Source organism: Sinohyriopsis cumingii, chromosome 18 (assembly GCF_028554795.1).
Source record: "Sinohyriopsis cumingii isolate HCF-2022 chromosome 18, ASM2855479v2, whole genome shotgun sequence".
Taxonomy (NCBI): Eukaryota; Metazoa; Mollusca; class Bivalvia; order Unionida; family Unionidae; genus Sinohyriopsis; species Sinohyriopsis cumingii.
Window position 1 is genome coordinate 16,133,500 of NC_142978.1, and position 14,656 is coordinate 16,148,155.

At 34.2% G+C, this 14,656-nt stretch overlaps 1 protein-coding gene across 1 annotated transcript in view; it reads left to right on the forward strand.

Moving 5' to 3' along the window:
• Positions 1-5,919, forward strand: part of LOC149776144 (ras-related protein Rab-18-like) — a 28,665-nt gene extending 22,746 nt beyond the window's left edge. Inside the window, exon 7 of the mRNA XM_089942432.1 lies at positions 1,521-5,919. Coding sequence (XP_089798558.1) covers positions 1,521-1,628 — 108 coding nt within the window. The 3' untranslated portion in view covers positions 1,629-5,919. The remainder of the gene's footprint in view (positions 1-1,520) is intronic.
• The last annotated feature ends 8,737 nt before the right edge of the window (positions 5,920-14,656 follow it).

A 14,656-nucleotide genomic window follows, 5' to 3' on the forward strand; every position in this document is an offset into this window, starting at 1 on the left:
AAACTATATCATATGTTTGAAGATTCTCCTGTTCATAGAAGTATAGGTTATGTGTATGCGTTGTTTGGGTCTCACTAACAAGGAACTGACTCTCACAGCATCATCTGCTATACAATTTGCAGGCCTTAAGTTGTCATTAATATTGAAAATAGGCCAGCATTGTGTATACTACAGTATATATGCTATACAATTTGCCAGGCCTTAAGTTGTCATTAATATTAAAAATAGGCCTGCATTGTGTATACTACAGTATATATGCTATACAGTTTGCCAGGCCTTAAGTTGTCATTGAAAATAGGCCTGCATCGTGTATACTGCAGTATATATGCTATACAATTTGCCAGGCCTTAAGTTGTCATTAATACTGAAAGTAGGCCTGCATCATGTATACTACAGTATATATGCTATACAATTTGCCAGGCCTTAAGTTGTCATTAATACTGAAAGTAGGCCTGCATCATGTATACTACAGTATATATGCTATACCATTTGCCGGGCCTTAAGTTGTCATTAATATTGAAAATAGGCCTGCATTGTGTATACTACAGTATATATGCTATACAATTTGCCAGGCCTTAAGTTGTCATTAATATTGAAAATAGGCCAGCATTGTGTATACTATGGTATATATGCTATACAATTTGCCAGGCCTTAAGTTGTCATTAATATTGAAAATAGGCCTGCATTGTGTATACTACAGTATATATGCTGTACAATTTGACAGGCCTTAAGTTGTCATTAATGCTGAAAATAGGCCAGCATCATGTATACTACAGTATATATGCTGTACAATTTGCTAGGCCTTAAGTTGTCATTAATACTGAAAATAGACCTGCATTGTGTATACTATAGTATATATGCTATACAATTTGCCAGGCCTTAAGTTGTCATTAATATTGAAAATAGGCCAGCATCGTGTATACTACAGTATATATGCTATACAATTTGCCAGGCCTTAAGTTGTCATTAATATTGAAAATAGGCCAGCATTGTGTATACTATGGTATATATGCTATACAATTTGCCAGGCCTTAAGTTGTCATTGAAAATAGGCCTGCATCATGTATACTACAGTATATATGCTGTACAATTTGACAGGCCTTAAGTTGTCATTAATGCTGAAAATAGGCCAGCATCGTGTATACTACGGTATATATGCGATACAATTTGCCAGGCCTTAAGTTGTCATTAATACTGAAAATAGCCAGCATCATGTATACTACAGTATATATGCGATACAATTTGCTAGGCCTTAAGTTGTCATTAATACTGAAAATAGGCCTGCATTGTGTATACTACAGTATATATGCTATACAATTTGCCAGGCCTTAAGTTGTCATTAATGCTGAAAATAGGCCAGCATTGTGTATACTACAGTATATATGCGATACAATTTGCCAGGCCTTAAGTTGTCATTAATACTGAAAATAGCCAGCGTCATGTATGCTACAGTATATGATGTGTACTGCATGCAACCTGTGATGATTTCTTAAAAGTTTAGTTTATTTCTCTGGTTGTAGATTATACAGACTCCAGGCTTGTGGGAGACAGAGAAACAGGGAGGAATGACTTTAATAGGCAGTAGAGGTACTTCACAAGGATATTGTGGTGGTTACTGTGTTATATGACATTAACAAATTTGCCTGAATAAACTGACTAAAATTTGCATTAGGTTGTATATCTGTTTGTGTTGTATCAAGGAATTTGTGTCATCATGTTAAGTCTTACTGACTTCTTAAACTGTTTTATTACATATACAATATCCAAGTAATTTTTTTGAAAGACATCATGGATTGAAATTGAAATGAGTCAGTCTAAAATGGGGATCTAGGTAACTTTGCCCTTACAGTCTAAAATGGGGATATAGGTAACCTTGCCCTTACCTACTGAGCCAATCAAGTTTTTAAAGATATATGACAGCATTATCCCAAACAGGGTAAGGACATACAGTTGAAAGTGTATAAACAATATTACTCTTATAAATGATTTTTTTAAAAAAATTAATAAAACTGTATTTTGTCATATTATAATTAAATTCTTACATTCATGCTGTTTAAATATGAAAGAATTTTGATGAATAATTTCAATGTTTAATTTTCCAAGGTTTGCTTATCAAGAACATTGTTGAATGCCTTTTGAACTGAAATTAATACTAATATATGGCCAGTATCAAATAATACATATTTATCTTGTTTTAGAAGAGTGTCTCTTTAGAATTTTGGAAAGTAAAACAAATAATTAGACATCAAGTATGTATAAGGTAGAAAAATATGTTAAGCAAATGAATACATTGTCATGGAAAATAAATGCATTGCAGATTTATTTCAATAGATTTAGAAAAGAAGACTAGATCATGTAATACTGTAATTATTACAATAAAGCAGAATGTGCATAGGAAAATAAATTCCATTCATTCTGCCATGCGTATCATAGCATAACTATTAAACAAAACATAACGAAAGGTTTCACTTCATAATATTCAAAATTTTGTATTTTTCAAAATTATTTTTCATTTACCATTTGGTGTGTATGCTGATTTTGTCATTGATCAAATTGCTGTTTAAACCAATTAAGCATTTTGCTCATAAATAGCAATAATACAATATGAGTGTATTTATTCATATTTCTTGCATTGTAACTGGAGAAAGCCAGAGATTATCTATGATCTCAATATCATAATCTGGTAGATAAGAAAGCAATTTCCAACATTATCAAGGTCCTTGTCTGGTGATATAGTGTATCCTTTGAGTGATTATGATTGTATTGCATAATGTTTCTTTATGGACAATATGCTTGACTGGTTTGAACAAACATTTACCCACAACACGTTATCAAGGGCCTTGTCTACTTATGAAGTTTATGCGGTACCCAGCTATGATTGTATCGCATAATTGTTTTGAACAGGTGATACACCCAATTGGTTTCAACAATCATTTGCCAACTAAAGTATCAACATGCAAAACGAAGAGGCAATACAAATAATTTCACAAGCACGTGAAATTTTTAATGTTGTTAATTGATCCATTTTTTTGTTGAGCATTCTTAAAAACAGCAAAAGTTACCTGCAAGGAGTTTATGACTAAACATCTGGCTTATAGAATATTTTATAACAAACACCAAGCCAGGCTGCTTAGTTTTGAAACTCCATGAGTACAAAATTAAACTCATGCTTTAGTTCATATTCAGTAACTTTGCTATGAGATTTTTAATTTTCTTGACTATGGTGCTTAGAAGTAAACATTTTTTTAATGAAAACAGTGGGTGGATTTACAAAGATTAGGCATATAGATTTTAGTCTCATTGTGAAGGTGTATGCAAGAATTCGTCTTACCCTTGTCTAATTAACGCTTTATTTACTTTTCTTTATATTAGAGTAGCAGTTTCTGAATAATATCTTGTATATGCATATTGTTGTATATTTGTTTATAACATAAGCCTGAATGATTTATACCAAAACTTATGTTTGCTGCATTTACACAGATTTGTGGAAATAAGTAAACTCAGTAATGGGGGGGGGAGATAGAGAGATTTTCTGTAAAAGTCACATATATGTATCACATACACAATAAAATATATGGCTGATGTAATCACAATATTCTTCTCTCTTTTGTTATTCAAACCGTTAATTGATGATGTCATATTTTGTTCATGTATCAAGCTTTTTGTGAGGGTTTCATTTTGTATATCAGGCTTTTTGCCATCTTTTAAAAAGTTATTGCAGCAGTGTAACATTGACACCTATGCTAATATTTACATGCTGAATTTCATCCAAATAAAATTGAAATTGAAAGGTAGCTGTGATTTTTTTGCAAGCAGAATTCTATGGCAACAGGTTTCCAAAAAGTAAGGATCCAGCTTAGAGAAAAAACAACAGACAATCCCCAAAGAAGACAGCACATGATAGAGACCAGTTTCAAAAACAAGAACTTTTACTGCACATATCCTTATCACATCAAACAGCAAATGTTCCTTGATATGGATTGTGCCACATATTGGGACAAGTTAACTACTAATACACAGCCTAAAAAATTCCCCAATATTTTTAAAAGTTCAGTAATATTTAATAACTGCATCAGTAATACTGCTTTCAGAAATTTCCACAACAAGTTACATGTATGATTTAAAATTTTAAAATTGGAAGTACCCTGTGTAATATTGTAACCATTCGATAATATAATGAATGATATTTGTTTATAAAATGTGTCACCATTTTTTAAATAGAAAACCATTAAATTTGAGGTCTTTATCTCTGCATTTTGTTACAACACTTCATTTTAGGATCCTGGATGGCTAAGGCATTTGTCATTACTACTCGTATCTCAGTTCAAGTCTTGGCTTGACCACTGTGGGTTTGTGAGAAAGCTTGCCATTAGATTCTTGTGGGTTGGTGGTTCTTCCTGTGGTCTTCCTGGGCTCTTCCTCGACCAAATGGCACCAAATATACTATCTGCCATGTATTGCTATCATGTGCCAAATTTGGCATTAAACCCTGAAAATTGCAAAAATAACAAATCCGTTGTGGATAATTCTGAAATGTGCACCCAATCACATACCTGTTGCATAAATAGGAATTAATTTCAGTGGATAATAACGTATTTAAAATAAAAACATTTCAAAAAAGATCATTATTTTGTGTGTTTTTTGTAGTGTTGTGATATATATAGGCATTTGAATGTAATTTAATTTGCTAGTTAAGTCTAATACAGGATTCAGTACCAGGCAACAAAAATGGGTATTCATTTTTTTTTTCTGTTTGTAACATCTGGATTTACCTTCTCATCTTCTACCACTACCAAAATAGAGTACTGCTTTGACTGTCTGGAAAATTAGTTGCAATTTATCCTGTCGTGTCTACTTTGTTTGTTTTTATTTTATTACAAACTCTTTGACCAATCAGAGTTATATTTATACAGATTTTCAGAGGTGGTAGATATTGTTAAGAGATTAAAACATGGCAGATTCTTTTGCTTCATGAGTGAAGCTGTGTTTTTGCATTTTTCTTGGACTGAAATAAACTAAATGAAATGAGGCACATTGTATTGGTTTCAATTCATTAATGTACACATAAAGTGTGATTACATTGATATAGGGCTTTGGAGATAGCTAAATATTATAAGCTTCGGTTTGGTTGCTTTTTCGTTCATTTGTTTGACACTGAATAGTTTTGTAAGTTTCTGAATAGAAAAAGTAAACATTTGTTTTCCTATGTAAAAACATGCAGAAATATGGTGTATTATTTTATGCAGGGAAGTTAGTCACACCATTAAAAATAAATTGTGTTTTATTAGTTTCAACATGGAATTATTTTGGAGGAGTGAATTAGCATAAATTTGCTGTAAAGTAGCATGCACTTTAATTTTGGATAATCTGTAAATGCTGTTTCTTCATGTAAAGCATTTTTTTTTCAAAATAACTATAATTTTGTTCTAAAAATTTATGGTTGAACAGTATGAAGGGAAGATTAAACCAAGTTACAAAATATAAACTGCTTCTTATGACAGTCTGCTGTGAATGTGATCAATAAGCTTTTGTGGAGAAAATTACCATGTAATTCAGTAATCCTAATTTGAGGGCGGGTACCATATCTTTTCTGGATATTCCCTTAATCGAAATCAATTTTTGATTACTTAATTTCCCTATTGTGATGGCTTTTAGAATGAACATGTGTGAACTTGTGGCTTATACACATTCAGTTCTTGCTTTGCCTTTTCCGATGGATTTAATCGGTGTTTGGAAAGGCTCATAGGAAGAACATTAATTATGCATCAGAGTTCTTGTCATTAGAATTTTGGTACAAAGGACCCCAAATATTTGAATATTTGCACAATGTTCAGATAATGAAGTCTTATGTCAATGATTTGTGTGCATTTACATCAAGAGTACAAGATTATTACATGAAATAAATTGACTTACAAAAGATGGTATGCCTTTGTTGTAATTTAAATAGAAAAATTATTGTTTACTGCACTATACATATCCTGATATAAAATGCAATGATTTTACAAGTGACATCATATGGCCCATGTTTGATGACATTGGCATAGCCCTATAGAAACCACATTCATCTGTCCCTCACTCTTTTTTTCCATCAAGTTTGGTTCTGAAAAATAACGTTTTTCAGGGTGACTTGTTTTAACCACTTTGGATATGTCTTCATTTTAATTAACAAGAGTTAAGTGTCCTCAACAACATTCTTGGGTGGGGTTATTGCCCCATATTGTACATTGTTATGAAACTTAACTTCATCCAGCCTTGATTGTCTATTGGGGCATGGCTTTTTAGCTTGACAAACATGCTGTCATGGCCATGTTTGTTAATATTCATAGCGTTTGGGGGTTAACAGGAAAAACATGCACTAGATGGTTTTTTTTTGTGTTGTGCATTTGGCAAGCATTTGAAGGACAATCGCACACCAAATCAAACCAATCTGAAATTAAGACTGGCTTAAGTGTATCATTCATGATTAATGCTCATAGTTAAAGACCAGGCAAGCATATGTCCATTGCAGTAAGAACGTGTCAGGCAGTAGGTATTCTTATTTGAGTACATTGTTGAGAAAATTTACATGTGAAACACAGTCCTTCTTTTGCCTGTTTATTATACCCTGTATAATATATTCTAGCTGTGTTGCTGATGTGTGTGTCTTGATTTACCAGTCGTGAAGCTTTCAGCATACAGTTCACAGTTTTCTTCTTTTACAGTTGTCATGGTAATACCTTAAAATACAAATAAGTATTTCTCTTCTATTTTCTAAAAATCTGGGATTGGCCTATCATTATCAGTTTTCTTCCAAATGAATTTTCCATTTGTTTTGTAAAAGTGGGAAATGGACTGATCATGGGAGAATTACAGTAAGTAATTTATTACTTTCGGTGAGAAAATCTCTTTACTAATAAGAGCTGCATTACACATATTTATAAAAATATTTTTAAATTACAAATGATTTATTTTTGACAAAGTTGCACTTGGAACTTTGAAGATCAACTTGAAATCAAGATCATGGATTGCAAAATAAACATTAAATAAGGAACCATCCTGATATTTCAAGCTACATTTCCTGTAGTGCAATAAATTTGGTACCTATGTTTACCTCCGGCATTTGACTTTATATGGCTACCCAAAGTTTTGTTTACTATCATATCTTTCAGGAATGCCAGACCATTTTCCCATGCTGCTGCTTGACATGGTCATAATCACACCAACTTAATGTGCAATGCACTGAATGAAATAATGTCCTCTCACTGGCCAAAGGAAAATGACATACTGACCTATTGATTATGTATTCTCACAAAGGGTCTCCACCAAAGTGTTTCTTGGGCAAGGATGTTTACTCAACTGTCTCAGCACTAAAGAGTTGACTCAACTGTCTCAGCACTAAAGAGTTGACTCAACTGTCTCAGCACTAAAGAGTTTACTCAACTGTCTCAGCACTAAATAGTCTTCTTGTGTTGATGTGCCATAAAAAAAAGACTAAATCAAACCAAACAAAGAATTCAACCATTGCTCTTGATCATTGATGTTTTGAGCATCATCCTAAACTTTTTTAATGTGCAAAATAACAGCCTTGATTCAGGTTCAAATTCTGATGCTTATAAATGACCACATATCTGTACACTTTTGTTTAACAGATTGCTAAAGGTCAATGACCTTGTTCATATTAAGCCATGACAACGATATCTGTACATATCCCTCAAAATAATATTCTTTCATGTTTCATTAGGTACTGACTGACTGCATCAGTTTAATAATAACTATACAAATCCAAATAATTCTTTTAATGTTTTATAATAAAGTAATACAATGTCTTATTCCTTTCTCTCAAATTCCAAAGTACACAAATCAAGACTCTCTAGCATCAATTTACTTCATTAGTCTGGCATCACTTGTGTACAAAACCTCCATTACTTGCACAAAATGTAGTGTGAGTTTATGGAAAGAGCTAACCCTTTACTGCAAAGTGACACTTTTAAATACCACCACCTTTATCAGTTGACCAATTAATTCTCAGGTTGGGCAGTAGAGTTGGGGGAGTACTTTTGAACCAGGATATTTTTTCTTATACTTCAAAACAAATCTTATAAATATTTTTTCAAGCTGCTTTGGGGGCTATAATTTTTGTCCACAAAAAATCACAGGTCTTCACATCCTCCATTCTGAAAATTAAATGGTTGGTCCCTTACTGTATAGTGATGCCTTTCATGTGAAACCAATTATGATACAATGGATGGTTAAAATAAAGAATTTACATCTATAACATCACTTTATTTAATGTCCAAAATCGTTTTTCATTCATTATTATTTATAACCGTTTGAATTTCACAAGACCGTTGATGCATGATAAGTAAGGAGTGAATCAAGCACTTTACATTTTTAAAACTGTTAAAACTGTTACATATACATTGCAAATCAATACTGATGTTATGGCCTTCTGGATTTCTGTGATCCCAACTTTTCAAAGATTTGCTCAAGTTCATTTGTTAATCAGTAACATTTTTACAAAACTACTGCCAAGAACACATTTCAAGTTGGATTCCGTTTTTTTAAAGAAAATTCAGAATAGAATAAAACTAGGCCATTACTTTAATATTTAATTATTAACGGATGTAAAGAAGAGATTAATTAATTATAACATAATTATAGAACACATTGATACTAGATGAAGATATAAGTAATGTTTAATGGATGACGCTTCATTTAAGTTAGTCCCAACAAATGTATTACTTTCAATACAAGACCTTGACCTTTGCTTCCTTAAAATAAGAGCAGTTGGAATAGCTTTGTTTTTAATATGTTGCTTATTTTTCAACTGTAGCAATAATGCACCATTTCTTACAATAAGTTCACATAGGAAAATATAAAGATTTCTGATCAATCTTATCAGATGTTTGATTCCTAAAAACTGTTCTTGCTTGAAATTTGGAAGTATTGTATGAGACTGAGATGTATGGGACTGACATGTATGAGATTGAGATGTATGGGACTGAGATGTGGCTTCAGATTCATCGATAGCCTTCTGAGACAAAGAGGATACATCAGGATCTTGTTCTTGTTAAACAATAAGTGGTTGCCTGAATGAGTAGCAAAAGGAGGATCACTGTGATCAATACCTTTTGATTGACCAAAACCAGAAGCAAAAGTGACCTCATAAAAAACTGACCAATAAATATGTGAGCTAAAAGAATAATTTCATTCTCAAGAGCTCTTGTTGCCAAAGTAACTGGACAAGATAGGTATTAATCAGGGATTTCATTTTCAATGGGATCAACTTTTTGATTAAAACAAGGTTTGTCTGTTATGAGTGGATTAACCACAACCTTATCTCCAGCTATGTCATTGCCTAGTAATAAAAGAATACCCTCAGTGTGTAAAGAAGTCACTGTTCCCACTGTCATAGGTCCTGGAACAAATGTACACAGTGTAGAAGAACATTAACAAAACTGCATTTTACTCCCTGAATAAGGACACTTGCACTAGAGGAGGGGCCCCGAGTGGTCTAAAGCGCTCTCCGTTATGGATAACTGCTGTTTCACCTCTGTCTGCATGGGTTGGAGTCTTGGATTTGGCCAATGTTAGTATGTAAGAAAGGTTACCAATAACTTCTCGTGGGTCGGTGGTTCGTTCTGGGGTTTTCCCGGGTTCTTCCTCCACCATTAATACTGGCCGCCATGTATAGCCTATCGTGTGCTGAAAAATGGCGTTAAACCCCACAACAACAACAAAAAAATTCACTAGAGGAAGAATTCTCAGATAAAGGTAAAGTACCTGATAATAAAAGTCTATGAGAAGCTCATGTTGATATTTTAATGCAGATAAGCATTTCAGAATCACCAACAAGTGATACAGATCCTTTTGACATGAATGGTCTATAATTCTCCATAACAAAATCAGACGGGTTTGTTTGACCCAACAAATGTATTGCTTTCAATACATGACCATGACCTTGAGCATTTGGAATAGCTCTGTCTTTGTTCTGTTCCTTATATTTCAGTCTGTAGCAATCATAAATAGTGTGCCCATTCTTCTTGCAATAGGTAGAGATATGGACTTAAGATGACTCTTACCAGAAATTTGATTTCTAAACGTTGTGCCAGACCGAGATTTGAAAGTGCTTGTACGACACTGAGATGGTAATTTAACAAACAACTGCTGAAACAATGACTCATTGACAAATGGTATCTATTTACCAGAAGACTGCTGAGTGCAAGACTTACTGACAAAAGAAACTTTGTGAGTCAATGAATAATCATCAGCTGAAGGAGCAGTATTTTCCAATGTTTCCACTTTCTGCTCCTCAAGGTAGGTTTTGACATCACTATGGATGCAATTCTTGAACTCTTCAATCGTTATGAGTTGTCTGAGGTTATCTTAATCTTCATCAACCTTTTTCTTTGAGCACCTCATATCAAATATTAGTTCTCTTTCCCTTGCAAATTCAACATGGGTAATGGTATGTCCTGTTTTTTTCTACAATTCGTAAACTTTTGTCTATATACCTCAGGTATCAACTTATTACCCTTCAAAATGCATTCCTTAACCAGATCATAATGTTGTTGTACTGACATTGAAATATAGATTTCATGAGCTTTGCCAATAAATACACTTTTTAATAATAAAATCCAATACTCTCTTGGCCATTTCAAGTTTTCAGCAATTTTCTTAAAATGAGGAAATATAGATCTCCTTTTTGTCTAAAAGTGAGCAGTAACAATCTTTCTGGTAACATCAAAATCTGAACTAGTGTGTAAGGGGGTGTGTGTGTGCTACACCAGCCAGTTCTAATTCTTTCAAATTGCTTCTCTCTCTCTCTCTCTCTCTCTCTCTCTCTCTCTCTCTCTCTCTCTACATCTGCAGTGGTCTTCTTTATCTCTCTGCCATTTAATTTTTCTCTGCTCTCTCTGCATTTGCCTTTCCCTTTTCTATTTCTGAATTTGCAATTGCATCATTTTATTCTGAAGCTGACGCTTTAATAATTCAAGTTCCACCTGGTTTTTTAAGTGTAATTCCTTTAAGTTCTTATCAAGTCCAGAGAATACTTACTAATCAAAGCCAATGCATTTTTATCCCAAAATATGCCTTTGCACCAAACACAGGATCAAAACATTGTATTGTTTTGTTAAGCATGCTTAATTTCTGGCAAGCTCAAGCAACTCGTCCTTTTCAAAGACTAACCCTTCCTGAATAGGATTAGAAATGAAGTTATCTACCTTAGATGATATTGTGAAAGCTTGTTAGATTCAATAAAGACTTCTCAAATATGTGAAATTAAAATCTTTACCAGGAGCAACATAAATTCCAAATCAAAGTTGATTTAAATTTTACATACAATTTTTAATATCTCTGAAATATTTTAAAGAAATTTAGATTCTGGATGAGATCCTAATTTAAGTTACAGCTCTTTGGTTTGAAACTAATTAACCGAAAAAAACAAAACCAACAAGATTGTTTTTACAGATCACCAAATAATCTTACAAGATCTACCATAAGTTAAAAAGTTTAGTGTTTTGAATGAATTCCAATCATGAATGTGATGACGTTCTAACAGTCTTGATGTATCACAATGATATAATCCAGAATGTCTTTGAGTGAATTTACAATAATCCCAAAATAGTGTTTATCCAGTCAATGAAGGTCTGAGAAGCTCGAAGTACTTAATATGATCCACCAGAGGAAGTTCTGAGCCAATATACTGACCTTTGGAGAATTCACAAATATTTGAAGGGCAGATGAATAACCTTGATTGTGGAGAATGAACAATATCTCCTTTCAAAAAGGAAAAGAACACAATCTGCTTCAACAGCAAAGATGATTAGCCAGTATTAATGTGTTTCTTGGTATACTAATCACAAAAGCACAAAATATTATCCATTCAGCATCATAGACTTTAGATGTAAAACACTTTAGGGCCTGGATAATGGAATCGGCAACCTTCCTCGAAAACTTTGCCTACCATATAGATCGCTTAATATGAACTAAGTGTGAATGTGAAGAATCTAAGGATTGGAATGAAACTGAGTATATTTGTGTTGCAAATACAATTTTAGCAATAGCCTCGATAGGTCAATCAAAGTAGTGAGATCTTCGAACCATGACCTTTGAGGTCACAGGGATGATATCAAGATAACCTGAGCTTTGGATGTCTGACCTTGTGAAGTAAATCTAGAATGAACCTAAAGGGAGGGAATGTATAAGCGAACAGTCAATCAAATCTCAGGCTGAAGGAGTCAACTGACCAAGCTCTTGGGTCTGGGACTTAGGAAACATGACTGGAATCTTGTTTTTAAGCTTCACTGAAAACATGCCCACTGTAGGTTCCTCCCACTGAATGAACAAAAATTCTTCATCTGGCATGATGTAGAAACCATCGTGTTAGGACTACCGTGTCTGTTCTGAACAAACTTGCTGCAAGGATATGTTCTTTCCTAGAATGTGACAGACTCAGAGTGTAATCAATTATGAGTCTGTCCAGCATAGAATTGTCCAAACTTGCATAAAGAGAATAGGAGAATGAGTACCTCCTTACATTTAAGGTATGCAGCTACCAATGTGTTGTCTCAAGAGCAGAATGCAATGGGTCTTTACAAGATTTATGCACCCTTTCAGGGTGATGAATACAGTACAAATTGTATAGGAGCCTCTCCTCCTGGGACCATTGATTCTAGAGAATTACTCCTTCTGACTTTACCCTCTGTGAATCTGATAGAGACATTTGATCAGAGCAAATCTTTGTGTGGTTTTCCGACTGCCAACAGGAGGAACTGAAGATGAAAGTGGAGTCTGCCTATGGATAACAGGTATGCCATGGAATTCAAGGTTCCCAGAAGCATGCAACAAAAATGAACTAACAAGTCAGTCTAGGTTTGTAAGGTCCTCGACAGTTCCGTGGTTTTTTGTTTATCTTTTCTGGGGAACATGAACCTGACCAAGAAAGGTAAGGAAATTCATGCCTATGCAAATTAAATCCTGTGAATGAATGAGATCTGACTTCTCTTGCTTGGGAATAAGTTCTGAGTCATGATGGACCAGATGCCAGTCGTCAAAGTGCTGAATGAGTTCAATTCCAATATATCTCAAAAGCTCAGCTATTACTCCCATAACTCCGGCAAAGACACTGATTCCTGAAGCCCGACCAAATAGATTCTCTCAGATTTGAATAACCTCTGTCTATTATTGAAAACCAAAAGTGTGCTGAGAAATGATCAAGATGTGGAATACACCTCCTGAAGATCAATGGAAATTGCCAGAGTATAGATCTAATAACATTCTAAACGGATTCCATCTTGAAGGCTTCCACTCATATACATTTGTTGGGGGGGGGGAGGAAAGATCTATAATACAATTCAATTTTCTGTTAGAAATAACTGAGTAGAATGTAGGTGACAACATTTGAACCATTTCTATTGCACCCTTCTGAAGAATGGCATACGCCTCTTTCTTTAAATTGATAAACTTACTAATGAAAGAGGATTTGTGTCATAATTAATAGAGGAGATAGTTCTAAGAATTTCAAATGTAAATGCTATTCATTATAAAAAAGACTTACTAATCTTCCATGATGGTTGACCAGGCCTCTGAACACGGTCAATCAAACACCTACTTGTATTATAAAGGGGTACACTGTAGCAAAGGTGAGCTGTCCCTAGGAATGACTCTCACCACCATCACCATTTTTTGTACAAAGGAAACAGCAGTCCTCAATTCTTTCCCTTGCCTCTCCAGTTTCTGTTTTGGTTTTATACCCTTATCTTGAAATTCGGCTGCCCCATGGTTCAGTTAGGCTTTATTCACGTATTGACCAGTAACTGATGCAAGGGACCTATGATGGTGTACCATAACATCATGAGAAGCAATGTCAGGAATGTGACTGCTAAATAAAGCCTCAGACTTCTGGGGTGCAGCCCTAAGAAGTTTCCATTGTGACACCTCTATGAAGAGGAGTCGTTGTAGACAATGCATGCCTTGACATCTTGCTATAACTTGAAATAGTTGTACCTTCTGATGGAACATATCAGCATGTGATGCTATAGTCACAAAGGACCTGGCCTTTGACTCCAGAATCTCTAATGATTTAACAGAGGCAAGCAAACAGCCCCATCAAACCATCCTTATGAAGCTACTGCATCCAAGTGGTGGGGGTTAGAGGACAGAAGGGGGGATGAACTTTATACCTCGAGACTGATATGAAAAGGAGCAGCAGAGAGGGTGAACAGACCATAGAATTCCGACAAAACAAATAAAACAAACAAATAAATCATCTCGTAGAAAGGTCAAGATTTTACAAATGAACTTTCCTTGAGATGTTTATTTTTGCAATGACCGATTGTGCTAATAAAACCTCAGTTCGAAATAGTAGCTGAAAAAATAAAGTACTCTACGTGTTTATTTATTTCTTGTTTATTTTTTTGACGACCAACGTTGGTAGGTACCCTCTCTGCTGCTCCTCTTCTGCTGATATTAATTAAATTATGTTATAATAAAAAATGGTACATCCAGAATCTCATACTGCAAGAACAGCTCGAGAACGATTAGAAACAATTAAAAAATTTCTTCCTGTCAGAGACTCATTTAGAAAAAATCTGCAAGCTCAGCAAGAATCAAAAGTTGAGTACGAAGAAGACACTAAAAAACTATTTAAACCCGTCACTGTAGCTACTAAGAA